At 46.9% G+C, this 18,410-nt stretch overlaps 6 protein-coding genes across 6 annotated transcripts; 3 read left to right on the forward strand and 3 right to left on the reverse strand.

The window, feature by feature from the left end:
* Window positions 1–1,979: 1,979 nt before the first annotated feature.
* BDV38DRAFT_272445 (uncharacterized protein) lies at window positions 1,980–3,499 on the reverse strand (the record flags this gene model as incomplete). Its single annotated transcript, XM_032057490.1, has 2 exons — window positions 1,980–3,414; window positions 3,465–3,499. 2 exons carry the CDS (start codon window positions 3,497–3,499, stop codon window positions 1,980–1,982), a joined length of 1,470 nt encoding a protein of 489 aa, XP_031912036.1.
* Window positions 3,500–4,973: 1,474 nt separating this feature from the next.
* BDV38DRAFT_284449 (uncharacterized protein) lies at window positions 4,974–6,008 on the forward strand (the record flags this gene model as incomplete). Its single annotated transcript, XM_032060270.1, has 1 exon — window positions 4,974–6,008. One exon carries the CDS (start codon window positions 4,974–4,976, stop codon window positions 6,006–6,008), a length of 1,035 nt encoding a protein of 344 aa, XP_031912037.1.
* Window positions 6,009–7,571: 1,563 nt separating this feature from the next.
* BDV38DRAFT_284450 (uncharacterized protein) lies at window positions 7,572–10,586 on the forward strand (the record flags this gene model as incomplete). The annotated part of the gene is made up of 5 exons (XM_032060271.1): window positions 7,572–8,002; window positions 8,065–8,134; window positions 8,186–8,725; window positions 8,775–9,033; window positions 9,088–10,586. The coding sequence occupies 5 exons, from the start codon at window positions 7,572–7,574 to the stop codon at window positions 10,584–10,586; spliced, it is 2,799 nt and encodes a 932-aa protein (XP_031912038.1).
* Window positions 10,587–10,869: 283 nt separating this feature from the next.
* BDV38DRAFT_284451 (heterokaryon incompatibility protein-domain-containing protein) lies at window positions 10,870–13,261 on the reverse strand (the record flags this gene model as incomplete). The annotated part of the gene is made up of 2 exons (XM_032060272.1): window positions 10,870–11,029; window positions 11,289–13,261. The coding sequence occupies 2 exons, from the start codon at window positions 13,259–13,261 to the stop codon at window positions 10,870–10,872; spliced, it is 2,133 nt and encodes a 710-aa protein (XP_031912039.1).
* A 1,146-nt stretch (window positions 13,262–14,407) lies between these two features.
* Window positions 14,408–15,460, reverse strand: BDV38DRAFT_284452 (SDR family NAD(P)-dependent oxidoreductase; the record flags this gene model as incomplete). The annotated part of the gene is made up of 3 exons (XM_032060273.1): window positions 14,408–14,607; window positions 14,673–14,895; window positions 14,954–15,460. The coding sequence occupies 3 exons, from the start codon at window positions 15,458–15,460 to the stop codon at window positions 14,408–14,410; spliced, it is 930 nt and encodes a 309-aa protein (XP_031912040.1).
* A 960-nt stretch (window positions 15,461–16,420) lies between these two features.
* Window positions 16,421–17,443, forward strand: BDV38DRAFT_284453 (uncharacterized protein; the record flags this gene model as incomplete). The annotated part of the gene is made up of 3 exons (XM_032060274.1): window positions 16,421–16,564; window positions 16,622–16,765; window positions 16,829–17,443. 3 exons carry the CDS (start codon window positions 16,421–16,423, stop codon window positions 17,441–17,443), a joined length of 903 nt encoding a protein of 300 aa, XP_031912041.1.
* Between the last annotated feature and the right edge of the window lie 967 nt (window positions 17,444–18,410).

An 18,410-nucleotide genomic window follows, 5' to 3' on the forward strand; every position in this document is an offset into this window, starting at 1 on the left:
AATCCGATCCGTCCTTGCCGCAGTCATCGTGCAGTAAACTAAGCACGCACTCCGTAGTTAGGCGCCGTTACGTACGTTTGGTTAGCCCGATGTAACCCTCCCATGCCAAAACGGTACTCGATATGGTGATCCCAATATTAATCTCAATAAGGGTTATATTGGCGGAGGATATCGTTGGTGTGTTGACATAAGCTAGTATAGGGCTAAAAGCTCCCGCCATCGTTCGTCTTTGACTAAGTGGGTACATCCTAAGATAAACCCTGCATTAAGTAAAACAGTCGTTGCGATCAGCCAGCGCCACGCCAGAGGGGAATTCCACAAGCTGGGTAGCAAAAACTGAGACCCTACTTATGATCATATGATGCTATCTGGACGGTGGATCCATATCGCCTGGTTGGCCAGCCTTACCCCTACAGGAGATAGTTGTCCTAATGACTACCGATACAGAAAAGCAAAGATTAAATAAACCACTTTTGTAGGTACCAGTACTCTATAGAGATAGAAAAACGGACCACAACATTTTGGGACGCAAGCAAACTTCACTTTGCTCCGTATTCTCGGTGACAGTCCCTTCCAAATTGTGTTGTTGTACGTCAACATGCATCGGTGTATACTGGACCCCAACAGCCTCTCCAAATTCTCTCTCCAATTTTATATCATTTGCCCACCGCTTTCCCTTCTTCTTACTTTGCCTATACTCTTTCAATGAAGTTTCTTTACCATTAATCAGGATCGCTGAGCTTCGCAACTCCATTCACGCTACTCGCCAGCGTTTATACGACTTCCTAAGTATAATTTATGCTGCTTTACTCACCTAGCCTCCATTCTCCCTCAACTGTCCACATGGGCTAAGCCAAGGTAGATCCAACCTCGGTATCCGCTACTACCTACGGGCCCATGAATTGCCTGTCTTAGATAGAGTTGATATCGGTTCAGGTTCGGGTAAAAAGTCTAACTCTATTGATACCCCCTTTACAGATCTACGATTATATCTATAGCTGTGGTATTGAAATGAAGCTCTACTTCCTTTTTCTGCCGGAAGTGGATAACAGACAGAATAATATCTTTCTATATATAGAAGTAATTTAGAAGACCCCGATAAGATTTAACAGTACTATGCCAAGGACAAAGGCCGAACTTTGTATAATTTCTATTGTTAAGAGTTGGCCCGCTACTTTGATTTAGATAATATACACAGATAATCTTTCTCCCCAGACTCTTTTCGGACTTTCATATAAATATTACCAAGCTTATCCGAACTCTCCAACTAATACTGATATTGGGGCTTTAAAGCCTCCACCTGATAGCTATTTTGAATAAAAAAACAAGTAAGAGGTGTATTCCTTCTCACGTCATATAAATTATCCAACACTGTCTTCCCAGTACTACTGGACAAAAGGAGCTAAAGTAAGCAGACTTTCATTGTATTTATCGCATAAAGTAGTAAGCATGAAGCTCAATAGTTATACCCACCCACTTAGTCGCTCAAAGTAGATATCCCATCTTTAGATGCTATACGGGATTCTAGGATATGAACATAAGAGGCGGGGATGTCTATGTTCCTGAATCAGATAAAACGCAGTTGCCAGAGAGGCGACGTTGCTGCCAAGAATCTGGCATGATTCACGATATTCTGTTTATTCTTATGCTACGAGCAGCAAAGGTAGAGAGTGAGAGAAAATTCCGCTGCGCATCTAGGGGGAGCGAGAAGTCCTCCCCATACAGATATATCTACATGAACACCATACAAGCCAAGACAGAGGGTCATACAGATATATATTATTATCTATATTGGTCTCGCTATGGACGGGTCCTTGAAGGAACTTTACAATGGGTTAAGTGTTCGGTTTGGGGAGAACCGACGCTCCTTGTAATTTGTCCCACCGCATGAAGATTATTTTCGTCTATATTGATTGACCTCTGCCCAAGTCATATCAGATCTTCACTCCCATTAACTGCGTTTATTTCCTAATTATTCGTTATTTCGCCGGTTTAAAAGGAGACTCATCCCGTCTCCACAGTCCCGTCCCAAGATCATCGACCACCAGCTCCAGCGTCAGGCCGGCATCGGCACAATCCTTGCGCAAATCATCCTGGAATTCCTCCCACCCTTCCATATAGTTTTGGTTCAGCAACCGCCAGGTAATACTTTGCAACCCGGGGGTGTGATCACGCCAGGTGGGGAGAAATGCATGGAGGAGCTTTTTCACTTCTTCTTGCTCCCACTCGAAATCATAAAAGATCCTCAGATCTTCCCGTAGACACAGTCTACGCAGAGACTTGGGCAGCAGAGGACCGAGGTCAGGCGCACCTTCTACATACCAGCCCAGGAGGACGGATAGGGATATCTCCGCTGATACTAGGTGCGGGAAAGAGTGTAGGATACCACGGAATGAATCGCGGATGTGGTCCTCTTCACCGCCCCAGAAGCGGTCGCCCAAGCTGCCAGGGTATTGTTCCACGCCGAGGGAGAGGCTATGTACAGTATTACCTACGGACTTCAGGGCCTGGGCGAGCATGGGTGGATCGGGGACAATTTTCTCGACACCGAATGCGTATGCCATCCCCACGTGGAGTGTTCGGAGATTGGGGGTGCGGGAGAGTAAGAACGCCACATCCGCATCGGATATGGTGGTTCGTGCGAGGATGAGAGTTTCTAGTTTGTCGAGCTGCAGCTCTGGAACCGTTTCCTGCAGTCCTTCGATGTCTCGCAGCCAGATATTCAAGTGCCGTAAAGACGGTAGACAGAACCAGGGTAGGAATTGATCAGGATTGTATGGAGGATAGCCGTCAGGGTCTTCGCTACCGTAAAAGTCCTCGTTCTCGCCGAGAGGTACGTTACCACCGTAGTCTACTACCTCAAGATGTTGGAACGTGGATAGCACACCATTAGGCGCAAGGAGCGCTTGCTTGAGCATCACGCCCGGATAGCCGTCCCACCAGACCAAAGAATAGTCTAGGCGCAGAGACTTCAAATTAGGAAGCTGGGAAAGGAAGATCGCTGCAAAGCAGTAGATATTTCCGCCGTTAAGACCCAGTGTCCAGTCATCAATGTCACTGAATTTAGCCCGCCGGACAATGTCTATAGACTGATCGATAATGTCACAGAAATTAGGTGAATCTGATTCCCAATCCATATCCGGTTGGGTGTCTTCCCAGAGTCCTGGGTCAGAGGACACCAGACTGACATGTTGAATGTAAGATGCTATATCGGGATTGTTCAATATCAATCGCAATAACTGCAGGAGTCGGTGCAGAGGCCGCGTGGACCAGTCTAAAGAGATATCGCGATAAGCGAAAGGTACAGCCAAGGCGTGGAAGTCTCTGCAGGTAGCGGACACAGCTAAAGATTCCTCTACGGAGAGTTGGTCCAGGATAGATACCAAACAATCGGCAGGAAGTTGCGAGAACGGCCTAGGCTAGATTAGCAGTCAGTTGAGATAGGGAGCATGCTACAGACATACTTGTCCTCTTGCGAGGTTGGCTTGTCAGATGCCATTCTGCAAGGGTGGGAGGAGAAACTGTTGTAGGAAGGGCGGCTGAAAAGGGTAAGTGGGAGACCGAGGTTGTGAACCTGCAGGCGACAAGTGCGGGCCAGTGCCGATAATACGAGGCGACTACTGCGGGGGCGAGGAAGTGGATTCACACACTCTTGGAATAGGAGAATGCGACGGAGTGGCATCAATCGTATGATGAGGGTGCCGCAGGAAATACTGCAAGAGTTGTCATAGAGCGGGAATTGCCTGTATCAGTGTTCCTTTGACGAGCATTGACAACACCCAATGACGTATAGATCTGAGAAAAGAGACCAGAATTAGCTCTCATGCATGGTTCAGGGGGTACGCCTGAAGCTGATCCGTAGCCACGCCAAGGGAGAATCGGCAAGCTCGAGCATAAATCTCGGTTGTGAGTTTTACTAAAAAGCTGGCCTCTCGGTTCGTGCCGAAACGTCGGGAAGCTACCGATGAATAAAATTTGTCGGGTCGGCCGCCGCCTCGCACGTGCAAGGTCCATACCCTAGCCGACTGCGGAGTATACCGACTGACGCCTGCACATCACTATTGTGATAATTCCTCGCAGTAACACAGCTCTTGATCGGCTTCGCTTCGATTATTGAGTGGTCGTTGTTTACGTAACGAAAGCCACTCCATAACATATCACAACTACCATTAGTAAAGACGATTCCAGTGAGGAACCTAGCACGGAGAGAACGCCTCGATTGAAGCTATAGAAAGTTCCACTGCGTAGGGGCTATTTTGCATCCAAATACAACACTCAGCAATGGTTCTCACGCCGCGAAAGAACCGTAAAGAAGGCTTTTCCGAGACAGAGGGGAGCTGCATCACGTCCCATGAGGGCTCCAGCTATGGCGATGGGTATCAGGATCAAGCCAGAGTCAGATCTACAGCATTTTGAAACGACGATTTCGGACTTAAAAAATGAGCATGCACGCAGGATTGTGGATTTTATTCCCGATACATCAATGGCTTTGAATATACCAGGCGCTGAGTCTCGACGATCGCGCATACATGCCGTCGTTTGCATGTCCGTGTACAGGCTATGCGTTCCAGTTAAGAGGAATAACGGCTCACTGCTCCACTGTCGGATGTCATGCTGGCTCCACAACACGAGGAAAGACTTCAGGGGCGATGAAAGATATTGCTGGGGCTAAACTCTACAGATCGACTAAGTGATGAATATCGAAGCAGCTCCATAGGCATGGAGATCTCGTTTTCCATTGACCTCAATGTAGATGGCCATAACTTGTGAAATGGTATAAATAGCTCTCCATTGCCTCTCTATGTTCTGCTCCTCCTCTCATCAGCCATTCTTTCAACAATCATTCATTCATTCAGAGTCCCCCACTCTCACTCTCATTTCTTTTCCATTTTTTGAAATAATTCACTCATTCACCCACTGAAATAATCCTTTACTATACAACTTAATCCTAATCCCAAGGGGGCAATCTCAAAATGCTTCCCAAAATCTGTTATTTCCTATTCTACCTGTTCGCCGCTCTGGTAGGAGCAACCCCGATTGATTTAGAAGCCAGGGCACCTCCTCCTCCTACTACGCCGGCTCCCCTTGGTATCACAAAGCAGGGAATTAAGGGAGGCAAGGGAGACTTCATCGAGTACAAGTCCATCGTCAAATTCAAAAAGGGCACCAAGCTCACCGATGAACAAATTGTTGGATTGGCTGAAGCCGCCTGGGATGAGATGTTAAACGATCACACGAACAAGGGAAAGAAACCATTCAATGGAAACGCGATCCCGCGTGTCATGAGCGCTTTGCAAGTCGGCGATGAGGTCTATCTGGCATCTAGCATGAAGGGCGGCGGCGGCGACAGTTATATCTACACGGAGAAGGAGACTAAGAAGGTAGACGAGAAGAAGCCTAACGGTAGTGGCAGCAAGAATGTCAAGGACAAGAAGAAGCAGCCGCAGACTCCTGCTCCCAAGACTCCTGCGCCCAAGGATGAATTTGCTGAATTTACCAATGTTTTGAAGAGCAATGCCAAGGATGTTATGCAAGCCTTGAAGGAAGTCAGCATAGACAGCCAAGACCACAAGAAAGAGAAGGAGCAACCTGCTGGCGGTCCGTACACTTTGGATCAGCATCGAACCTCGGCTAGCTGTGGTGAGGTGATGGCCTCTCTCCTGTATCGTCTGGAAAATACGGGCAAGGATTTGAGAAAAACCAAGCTGAATAATCAGAAGCCCAAGATTGTTGCATGGACAAGAGTTGACCAAAACGGCAACCTGATGAAAAAGGGCAATATCATGAATCCTTGTGGTAACCAATCCAATACTGATGCGCAGAACGAAGCGGCTTGTGGCGAGAACTGGGGCTGCAAGGCTTTCACTGGGCCAGCTGGCATGGATTTCGATGTTATTAAGAAGAGCGTCAAGCCGAAGACTCCTGGTACTCAGGGCTTTCCTGCCCCAAGTTCCCTTGGGAATAGGTCCTTTCCCAAACTCGTAAAGGCCGAACCAGAGAAGCAGTGAGAGTACCCTCTCGGTGGAGTTGGGTTTATGAGACACATTCTCCAGGCCTGATGGACAGGATGGTGCTATTGCACATGAACAACTGTGGCATGTAATTTTAATTATGTTGAGTTGTCTCTTTCTCGACTAGATCTTTTCATCTTTATGGTGGCCTTGGGCAGGCGGAAACAGCACACCCTTGTGACTACCTCTATAGTAATAGCATTGTTGACAATATAAGCGATACAGCAGGACCATCTATCACTGAATGTAAACCATGACATTAATTGGAAAAGACGGCGGTTGGGCCAGACTTCATATCGAAGTTCTGGAGCAATCTAAAATGCACCAACCTGTTCCATATAACGGGTAGCATACTTCAATAGAGCTAGGATTGAGATCTTCTGTACAATATCTAAAAGCCGCATAAATCACGCCCGGATCCCCAACATGCCCATCGACATTATAATGTGATCTATCCAATATTCATTTCTGCTGGGATGAATCAAATATGAATTCTGCCGAAACTCCGGGTCAAACAAACTTGCCACTCTTATGCCTCTGTATCTAGAGCGCTTCATGGATTCGGTGACTATAAATCCGGTATATGGACTTTTCTTAAATGGCTCCAGTGTCTCCGACGGAGGTTGGCACTTAGTAAGACGAACAATTGGTTCAACAGGGATATGCCAAGTCGCATACCATATAGCGACGATTGTGCGAAGGGATCAACAAAGTCCTAAGGAATGGGACCAATAAATTGCTACTATGCTAGAATAGAAATCTGACACTAATACACGAGAGTATAATAGAGCTCTGCTTAAACTTCATTTAGTCAGTCTTGAGTGTGGACAATTTCTGACATCAAATTTGTCTTTGCCCCGGGATGACCTAGTTATCTGATCAGTATACAGGTTTCAGCGAGCCGCCCAGGAGAGGAGGCGACTTCTAGAAAGGCCTGGTCGATAATAACCCCTAGTTTGCTTTGTGTTGGACTCTTGCTCTCGATATCTACTAGCTTGCCTAGAAATACCCTCTAGTATGGACCGTACGTCATTAAACAGGTTTCAGAGGCAAAGATAATAACAGGTGAGTACAAGGTGAGCGCTGCACTGCGGTCACGGATGGGGCTAGAAGGCTTAGTGCGCAATACAAGCAGGCGAAACACCCATTATCGCCTTCTATCTCGCGAATATTGCACTGCCTAGGCACAAGCAAGTTGGGTCATATCGCCCGGCCCAAAGCACTAGGACTATTGACATATGCCCATGTTAATCGATAGTTCGGGATTTACATCAAGAAGATGCAAGTAGTTCAACAACAACTAAAGATCGACGTACAAAACGTCACGTGGGAATAGATTATCAGCCTTGCATTCAGCCTCGAGGTTACGTGCCCAACCTTAGACTATTTGCTCAACCCAACAGATCTAGCCTCCTCTTTTCTCTGCTCGCCTGGACCAAGAGTCCAACATTAGTATTGTATGGCTGCTACATTGCCTGATCTCTACTCACGACGTTCTAATCTTCCATCTCGAGTTTCTAAATTAGTTCATACGCAACCACCAGACCCTATCAGCCTATCATGTCCGACCCATTTTCGATTGCAGGAGGTGCAGTCGGCATCATTTCGCTTGGTATTCAGCTGTGTAAGGAGATTATCTCCTACGCGGCAGCATGGCGAGGCCACGACGACGATATTCAGGCCGTTGGTATGAAGGCTGAAGAACTACAAACAGCCTTGAAAGCACTACACGAAATCGTGGAGGGTGTCCGACTCACCGATCCTGCGGTTGCGAGAGACCTCAATCAGAAGGCCATAAGCCTTCAGTGTCAGATAGAAAAGGTCAAGAGACATATAGACCAGTACAGGCCTGCTCTGCCTGATAGTAGCATCAGCAAATTTCGCAATAAACTCAAGAAAGCCGCATATCCGATTACTGCGCGAGATGCTTTATGCTCTATGAAGGCTGATATGGACAGTATGCAGTCAACTATACAGACAGTACTAGCTATGTAAGTGAACTATGAATCAGTACAGCTTGTTTGGAAAATGTGCTTTGACTAATGGATATAAGATTCAATGCTCAGAAGGTGCAGAAGTCCGAGAGTAGACAAGAGAAAATGTTCCAACTTATCGAAGAGATGGTAATGCCTCCCATCTCTCTTATTTGCAAGACGACTGAGAGGTTATATTAGCATCTTGCCATGAGGAGCGCGTCACCAGGGACCATACCAGCGCCAGGACTACTTCGATCATTCTGTGATCGACATGTGGAATATAAAGAGGCAGCCAGCCAATATTCACAATTGATTTCAAAGAACGGAGTTGAAGGTGACCCAACTTACAAGGCGTGGTATGCCGCTCAGCCCTCGCTAGGGTCTGTTCACCGAAGCAAACGAAAGTTTCGAGCAAAGCTCGTGGAGAAGTCTTATCAATATCACAGTTACTGGCTAAATCGTGCTATCGCCCTGTCATACTCGGTTTCAACAGGAGCCGGAGGGTTTTCATTTGCACCTGTTTTAGGAGTACAAACAATTCGAGGAGAACATAGCTGGGTCGCCCAACGACTTCGCATGTTCAACACATTCGATCATCTAATCTTTCCTCTATATGACGGAAACTTGGATGATTTGGTCCATGAATTTCAGAATGCATTTCATGATAGATCAGCTGCCCCATCTGACATAGTGAGTTATGGAGGCTATTGTCGAGAGCCAGCATATTCACTCGTGGATGTAGGTCACCAGCCTTATTTGGCCAACTGTGTGAAATTAATCTCTCTAGTCTTTCACCCCCATCCTTGCTGGGCAGGAACGTCATAGTGTGTATAGATTTGTCCACTTTATGATTGAATGTGGGTCGATTCCAAATAACACCTTTTCACTTGGAGTTCTAAGCCAGCTGTGCTCTGAATTTCGCTGGGTTGGACGCGATTACACTTTCGCGTCGCACTTGATTGATCTTGGGGGACCTATCACGTTTCTACCACGCACGCGGCTTGGAAGACATAACATGAAGGGCCTTCTACTTATGGATGAAGATTGTGAGTGAATATTCTCGTTTATAGGGTGTTATTGAGTTCTAACTCTGTTTCAAGACATCAAGCTCCCAGATATAGGAAAGATCATCCTTCGGGAATCAGATCAAGAGCTTAGAGAAGCACTTAACCGGAACACCGCACAGCCTGATCAAAAGATTAGGGCTCTATTGCTGCTTGAATTGGCGATTGGTTGGCCTCTAGGGGTACATATTCTTATGGAATTCGGGGCGAACGCCAAAGCAGTTTCTCTTGGCTGCGCCTGCTACCCCCTTTGCGACACTGATGATGACGATTGCGATGCCTATTGTGCATCCATCACCCCATTGCTCAAAGCTGGATGTAAGTTCGATGCGTATGACATCTTTTCTTGTAGATCCAAGACAGTAAGGTCACTCTTAATTCAAGAGCTGGCCAGACGACGAAGAAAGCTGTGGGACCTGGCTCAATCTAACCTGCCGCCGAATAAAGCTATTGAGTTTTACACCCGAGACGATTCAATTATCGATGCCCAAGCCGCTAGCTTGCATGCTGAACTTCTTGCACAAGGATGGGAGATCGATTGTTCTTTGCCGGTCGATTGCCAAACTGGCGGACGGTCTCTTTACCATTGCCGTGAAGCTTTCACCGAAGCAAGTGAGGAGCTATACCGAGCTGGCTTTCGAGATATCGATATTCGCGATAACTCTGGCTTTACACCCTTGATGCTGTTTAATTCAGCCCCATGGATGAATATGGATCCGTTCCAACGCAAGATTGAAATGTGCATATGGCTTGTTTCCAAAGGAGCAAATTTGGCCGAATTGTTGCCAAACTCCAACGCGACAGTTGCTCATCACATTAGCTCGGTAGTTGTTGAAAAGGTTTTTCGAGTCATCCAGGGTGACTACCGGTATGGAACAAACAATTGGCCCAGATTCGAGGCACTTATCACAGGACACAAGCATACTGTTTTCTTTGTCCCTTATGGTCGGGATGATTGTGTCTGTGGATGTTGTCTTGGTGGTTGTACTACTGTTTCGGTGGCACTTCGAAAGGCCACTAGAATGACTGCCATGTTTTGTGAACTCGCTCTGGGAGAGCAGTCCGGTCTTTTCCGCCGAGTCTACCAACAAGTTCTTTCATGGACCAACTCCCGATCGGGGTTTGCTCAGGCCATTATCAGGTTTTTTACGTTTGAGGCATTGCGGTTAAGGCATACGTGCTGCACTGAAATCGATCATATCCCAGAATTTGGATGGAAAAACGCTAGAGATCGGACAGAAATAGAACGCATTCGGGAGGAAGACCAACAAGGCCTCCACGAACTCGAACAGCTTGTTTCTGAGTTTGAAATCCGCTTCAACGAACTGGGGCTGCCTATCAGGGAGTTTATGAGTCGTTATTGGTATACTCGAATGGTTGGACTTCTCTCGAATCGTGGCCCTTACGATGAAGAATATCACCAGCAGACAAGAAGTCTTGGTGTGTTTCTGAATGCCGACGAAAACACCGTTCCTGATGTTGTTACTTGGTTTGGTTCTCCCATTGAGTTGGATTCAGACTGTCAGACCACGTAGATGCAATGTGTTGCTGACTGAGTCTATGTGAAGCTCAAGCAATGGTCAATCCTCAAATACGTTTCATGTCCCACGCCGCCGTCCGATCGTGGTGGTTATATTCCATTGGAAAGTACAGCTCTTCAAGAACTGAACCCCTCGAAATTACCAACTTTAGAACCCCGGATCCATAGAAATATGAAGAGTCTGTTGGCCCTTAACGTAGCGATGCTCCTTGACATCGGATATAAATCCAAGACAGAATGGCGACGGTGGCAACGCCTGCATCCATCAATGAACGCAATCACCTGCGGCTGTAATGGTATTTAGCTAAGAGAATCGCGATGTAGTTGCTGTTGAAGCCTGTGTAGGCGAAGCAGTTCTCGATGCGGTAGGCAGTGTCGACGGGGCAGGCGAAGTAGTTATCATAGAAGATGTAATGGGAGTCGATGGTGAGATTCGGGCTGTATTCTCATCAGCATCGAGGTATTATCAATGACACACACCGCATGAGCGATGCCATCTAGGCAAGTGATGTGCATATGCCGTTGTCAATATTGTTTACGAAATGTAACAGCTTCATAGAATGTCTGCTAGCCTTCCCAGATCTTCTGGAACACACCTTTTAAATTACACAAATCTAATAGATAATACTGGTCTACACCTTATATACAGAATTTGATCTGCACCTGATCCCTTAACCAACAAGCATTATGCCATTACCGAATTTTAAAAGGCTTAGCCGAGCCCAGATATCCAAAGCGATGACAATCCTGGTTCTGTAGTTCCTCGGGACCAATTCCATCTACCACAACTGTACTCCATCTCTCGACTAGCGCAAGTAGACTATCCTGAAACATTGCATGCGGGCAGACTTGAATGAAGATATAATAATCATCCTCTTGCCTAAGAAGCGCCGCCAAACCTGGGTATATCTCAACCAGAACAGTGTCTTCAAGCAAACCCCCAACTTCTTCAACCTCTATTCCATCTAGACCTGTCAGGGCTCCGTTTCGTGTAAAATAACCTCGAAGGATCTGTGGGCGAACAAGTGTCAAGATCTCGTAGCCGTTCTCCTGACTAAATATATTCCCACTATTCTCTTCCTCTGTGCGTCTTGATACCGCGGGGAGGTCTCTCAAAGATACAGCTCTGCTGTTCGGCCAGGGCACCGTCCAGTCGGCTGCCCAGGATGGGAGTCCGGGCAGCTTCTGAGGCGATTGGATCAAGGCGAGGAAAAAGCCAGGGCCGTGATGCTGGATGAAGAAGGCGGAGTATCTGGTATATACCTGGGCTGCGTTCAGCTCGTAATTGGCCTCGAGCTCAGGGAAGGAACCCCCATCCAAACTGTGCGATAGACTGAGGACTGCAAAAATCTTATCGCGGGGATCCGTGGCTAGGTGGTCTTTAGTCTCCATGAGGATATCCAAGAGATAACACCGTTTAGGGAAAATGGTTGGCTTGCGGATCACGACAAATATCCGGGGAATGCTCCCTGCGCCGGTTTCTTTTAGCAGTCCCAGAGCATGCAATGCTCTCTCGGCCGTCGTGGTTCTGCTACCACACACAATCCTAGTGCGATGGAGATCAGGCAGTATCACCTCCTGTAAAATCCAGACTCGCTTGAACCATCTTCGAGAGCAATACATGAGTGCGAATTTAGTAAGCTCCGCTTTCTTAATGCTTATTTTCTCATTGGCTGTCCCTGATTGGTGCGGTGATTTGGAGAAGCAACGTTTCCCGTACATGCCCGCCATTATGATTCTCTCGTTTACCCCAACCCGAATACGGGCTATCACTCTCCGAAGGTCTGCAGGTTCTTTGATTGTGGCTATAGGGTGAGAAAGATCGTCCAACCCTCCGATCAGCGGCACGTTCAGCTCCGATATGTCGAGGCCGTTGAGCCAGTCAAACAGGGTGTCTGTCTGAGGTGTCCCCTCGCCCGTGTAGGCAATCACTCGACGGGCCGAAGTGAATATCTTGGACATTTGCGCGATTTGATGGGTTCGCTCCTGAGCATCCTGTTGGTTAATGCAGACAGCATCGATCCAGATGCGCCGTTTCTTCTTGGGATGTCGTAACCGTCGGATCGCCATGTCACAGTTCTTCGTGATCTCAATGACGCTAAAGTCAGGCACGCAGTATATTTTGCCCGATCGTGATGCATCGCCCTTCTCATCTGCCCAGGTATATGACAACGCGTCGAATGTCGGCCCCAGCAAGAGATTGGCCTCCACGACGTCCCCACAGATCCAATCATTGAATGAGCCTGGTTGAATTACCAAAAGTCTGATCTTGTGTTCGCCCATGATTGGAGTGTATATGTATTGCTCTTCCTCTGGCAGGAGGTACGGATCTACGGAGATCTCTTTCCCGGTCGCGAACGGCCGAGTATAATGGCGCCTCGCGATATTACTAGGAGCGGGCCTGTTTCGGTACGCGTAAAAGACTCGTAAAAGCTTCACCAGAAGAAGCCGTAAATTGTTCACGATGCATAGAGGTAATGCCCAAATCAGATTTAGTGACGATCCGATGTCTGATACAGCATTCCTCGCATTTGTTGAACCGGATACAATCCGACCAAGGTTCCAGAGGATGAGACCCAGCCACCCCAGAGGCAGTAAAACAAGGACTAAGATTATGAATGTCGTTGTCAACAGTAATTCTACCACACCAGGTTCATAATAACCACCCATCTTTTGTAGCGGAGGGACTCGGAAAGTAGCCTGCAGATAAAAGCCTTCTCAGGTAGCAGGAAAATAAATCACTGGATTGGTTTCTCTGCCTCAACAGAGACGGGGCCAAACCCCACCAAATTAAAATAGACTATAATTTCGCTAGACTGATTAGCCATTCTGATTTGGCCAATCAGAGACCACCATTTGGCAGCTGATTATCAGGAACATTGCAATTTTCCGCGTCTGTCTGTCCGTCTCTCTAGCTTCGTGGTAAAATAGTCATCACTTTGTCACACTCTTAGCAGCGCTTATGTTGAGTGTTTGCATTAGTATACAGTGCCAGACAATCATAATAAACCTTTTACTGCACCGACGAGGTAGTAAAGGGTTGTGAAAACTCCTTAAATGTTACTTTGATCTGGGCAGGACGATATTATAGCTGATTCTTACTATATATTTGCTAAAGGCGTATCGTAAGTTTAAATTACGCAAGACAATTTTTCGATAAGGTCATTGTAATCCTAATCGGGTACTCCTATATACAGATACCAGTATGCATAATACAGAAGTTATAGTGGCGCCTTACGAAGGACTTATACCTCCAATATCAGCCCTGATATATGGGGATGGATAGGGATTCAGGAATAACGGTGTGAATATGTCAGCCAACATTGTCGGGATTCATGATAGGATCAGCGCGCTCCTCCATGAGGCAAATAGCACAGGACAAGCGAGAAAAGAAAATAAAAGAAAAAATAAAAAACCAAAGAAAGACAGACTTCGAAGTGGCTCGGACGGCAAGTACGACAGGTACCAATGTCTCCCAGGGTTAAGAAGCATATTGTGCCGTAAATCGAGGGTGCAAACAAGGACGTGACGGCTTGAACCCTTTAGGCGCGGCTAGCTACCAAAAAGGAGGAAATATACAAGAATAAAGGACAGGAAAAGCAAAGAGAGAGAGCAAGACATCAAAGAAAAAGACATTCTGGGGAAAGGATTGTTGAATGTACGGAAACTATGGCTTGAATAACTATGAGGAGCTTATATGTCAATACCCTGTACTTCTATTTGGAAACTTCGGTATTCTATTTCTCCCATGCCATGTCCACTAAGCCTTACTGCATAGGCTTACATTGAGCACGTTTACGTATACGCCCTATTGACTTAGAGAGTTCTCTGGGTCGACTCCCACTCTTCGATCCCCACAACCCCCACCTTAAGGAAAGAGTTATCTTCGTCAATCCGCTTCCTTAGCGGGCCCTCGAGTAGTTCGGTCACGTCCCACTTAGCCCAGACGAACCTCCCATGTAGGAACCTTGCCTCCGGTGAGGCAGCCCAAACAGCAAATTGTCCAGGCAGATTCTCTGCATCGTTATCAGGAAACTGCACGTCGAAATTGCTAGAATACCAAGTGGGACATGCAACTTACCATCATCCCATCGCGGGTCATCCCTATTGAAACCCGCCTGCTCTGCCAGTTCTGTGAAGATACCACCAGGGTGGTAACTCACTATCTGCAGCTTTTCGGCAGGCACATCCTTGGCGATCTGCTGTAGTAGCATTGTCCCCGCGCTCTTCGTGGCGCCGTAACTGGGGTACTGACCAGTGAGTTGAGCCTCGTGTATCGCCAAGGAAGTCAAGTTGATGAGCACCTATGTACCTTCAGTCAGCATTTATCCCGTTTCTATAGGGATACTGCCTCGTGCTCACCTTTCGGCGATCTTCAGCCCCTGGCTGCTTGTACAACCGCTGTGTAAAGTCCAGGTGCGTCCGCACATTCATAATGTACTCGTCCCACACAGCGTCCGTTCCCAGGTCGAGAATAGGCTGCGCTGAGAGCTTAGCAGCATTAAGGACAACGATATCGACCAAGATGCCTCCATTTGCCAAGTTCGTCCACAGTGCATTGACCGAGTCCAAATCCGCCACGTCGCATCTGCGCCCTAGAGCCTGAGTCGAGGGAAACTCAGACTCAATGCGCTTCACGGCAGACGAGACCAACTCGTCACGTCGTCCAATGATGATAAGCCTTTCTGCACCGGCCTCGGCGAAGGCTTGTGCAATAGCGAAGCCGATACCCGTGTGGCCACCGGTGATAAGTACTGTCTTCCCCACCTGGGAAAGCTCGGGTCGTGATGGCGAGATGGCAGGATACGGGGCAGTGTGAACAGTCTGCGTGAATGCAAATCCTGGTGGCAAGTTAAGAGCAGAAGACATTGCTACTGGGCAAATGAGGTGAAGAGTAATAGTGGAAACTTTGAAGTCGGAAAGAAATATCAATACGCGAGAAGGATAGTTGCAATATATATCTGCAAGCAGACAATACACATCTACAAAAATAATGCGGACGCCGCCTCTATTTATGTGATTTCCCTCCGTGTCCCAAGGATTTCCATACAGGGAAAGCCATGGTACCGTAGCTTTCGGGCATTTCCTATATTCGAGACAGCCGGGCTGATAGACGCACAGTGTAGCGAAATGGTCCCTAGCTTTCCCTAGCCTGTATCAAACTCTAGCCCATATCGCCATAGTTTACTCCAAACTCCAATATTATGAATACCGGAGCTATTTCACGAGTGACTTACTTAATTAGGACAGGTGTTCCTTGGGTTGGAGGTTAGGGTAGTGGAGAAGACGGTTATTGAGGTTATTTATAATCAGCCCCACAATGAACACCAACACCTCCGTCGACCTACGAGTCGTGCGTCTTTCCGACCCACGCTTTTACGCACCCTCTCACATGGAACTCCGTAATAGAGGTAGTTTGAGTTGTGAAAACTGCAGAAAGAGGAGAATTAGAGTATGTCCCCCTTATCCACTGGTTCTGATCCGGAGTCCTTCTCTAACTAAACGCAGTGTAATCAACTTAAACCGAGATGTTCTCAATGCGCACGCGCCGGTTTACATTGTTCAGGTTACAGGAACCAGTTGGATATTCTGTTTCGAGATCAAACAAAAGCTATAACACAGAGATTCCATGGTTCTTCGGGTACATCGGATTTAATCTCACTGCCTCGGACCCCGTCATGGCCGGCGGAGGACATTGCGTGCAAGTATTTCTTCGATAATTTCAGCATTACGAACAGCTTCCGCATGTGTGTCAATGAACCGTCTATGCAACACTCTGTACCAGCTACTTCCAGTTTTACATCTGTTGGGCTAGCTGCCTTGGCAATCATGCATAAGGATCCCTACTTGATGGTTCTAGCTAGACGCCAATATTCGTCCGCGCTAAACCTCCTCGCTAAAGCTATCGGTGAGCCTAAAGACTCTGTTAATGGGGCGCTAGTAGCTGCCAGCTTCAATTTGTCTGTTTTCGAGGTATTGCATGTCGTAGAGTTTAGAGCTTTTTATCACTATATGCTAATATGAACATAGCTGATAGCTTGTGACGCTCCTTCAGCCGCCCACTTATGGGTAAAGCACATAAAGGGGACGCTCGTGCTCCTAAATATGCTAAAGCTCCATCCAGACGGGCTGGTTAGCGAGCTGGAGGGTCTGGTACAGATTGCGTATACTGCAGTAGGTCCATATATCGCAATCCTATCGGACGAAATTATGTCTGATGTTTTTCTCGTCGCATAGGCGCTGGCCTACCTTATTAGTGAGCAGACAGTTCCGGAGTTTCTACTTGGATTAATGCAGTCCTGCAAGGCCATCTCTATGGGAACGACCCTTTTACCCATGATAGAACTGTTCGATATAATGAGCAGCTTGATTGACCTTTACATAAGAGAAAAGCATTGCGATGTACAGGACCACGTCCAGCTTATATCTACAGCTATTCATTTTGATCAAAGTCTACTTGCGTGGGCCAACAACCTCTCTCCAACTTTCACCTTTGATGCTATTGTTGGAGGCTCTTCTCACTCTCGCGAACATGGCTGGCTTGTGAAAGCCTGGAACTATTATTGGCTATGTCGGGTACTTGCCAATATGGTAGTGATTGATAGCCTTGACGCCCTCTCCCCGTCTATTCAATTAACTCATATGACATTGATCACCGAGTCGAAGGCACAGTACAGCAAATCATTATCTATACTCAGACAAGCGCCACGAGAAATACATGCCAGCATTCCGCTTATGTTAAGACGTATGGGTCGGTCCTCTCTCGCTTTGTCTTCTGATACATCGTTTTTGATCACTATTTTACAATCTCTGTCCATTCTGACAAGCCAACGTGTTGTGATCAATGGTTAAAAATCTACGGCAGACCCGCTACCTTCAAAATATTCAATCTGCACAAGAACCCTTCATAAGATACCTGTACTAGAATACCACGCTTATGATATACAAATGCTTTGAACACTGTTAAAAAGACAGTAAAGTGGCCTCGAAACTTGAACACTAGTAGGCGGGTTTCAGTCATCCGTACCGACAAGAAAAGTCACATTGCCACCCTATATATCAAAAGCAGTGGTTGACAGCATTATGAGCTTATAGTCCATTCAGTCGAAGCTCGCGTCTGCGGATTAGTGTCCTATCAAACACCTACCTCTGCTATAGGTAACCGCTCCATTTAGGTGGGACCTTGAGGGTCTTACAGCACAGCGGGTTAGAGCAAGTGGTAGAATTCTGTATTATTACAACCTGAATCTTTTATGTAGGCTATTTAGTTATCGAGGTAACTGTAAGATAGTTGCTGTAGCAGTACCAGTAATGTACAGTTTCATATTTATCATATATGTAGCTAGCCCTATCGGCTATAGTATACAAACTGACGCTAATTCACGAGTAAATTACCTATTTAGGACTGGTTAGGTGGGTCATACAAACCCTTGGTGCTGACAAAAGCGATACCGAGATCCATGGACGGCGGTGATATGATCTTATTCAACTGCATGGTGCACAAATAACAGCTTAGCTAGGCCTTGGAAACATTCGGATTGCAAATATCCGAGCTTCCGGTATCTTGAGGCAGGCTATTTCATGAGTAGCTTACTTGTTAGGGGCTAATACCATCCACCTTGAAATGGCGACTAAAGTAAGATTCAAGATAATTCAGTACATTGAGAGTAATAGGGGAGCCCGCGGACAAATACCTCCGTTTCGTACACCTTGGTTCCTTAGCCGTGAACTGAGGTAGTTGTGCCAGAGAGTTCACTAAATCGTGAAGGCAGGCCCCTTCCGTGGTCCTGATAAGTGAGTACGTCGCACTTATTTGTGG

This window comes from Aspergillus pseudotamarii (assembly GCF_009193445.1).
Source record: "Aspergillus pseudotamarii strain CBS 117625 unplaced genomic scaffold BDV38scaffold_38, whole genome shotgun sequence".
Taxonomy (NCBI): Eukaryota; Fungi; Ascomycota; class Eurotiomycetes; order Eurotiales; family Aspergillaceae; genus Aspergillus; species Aspergillus pseudotamarii.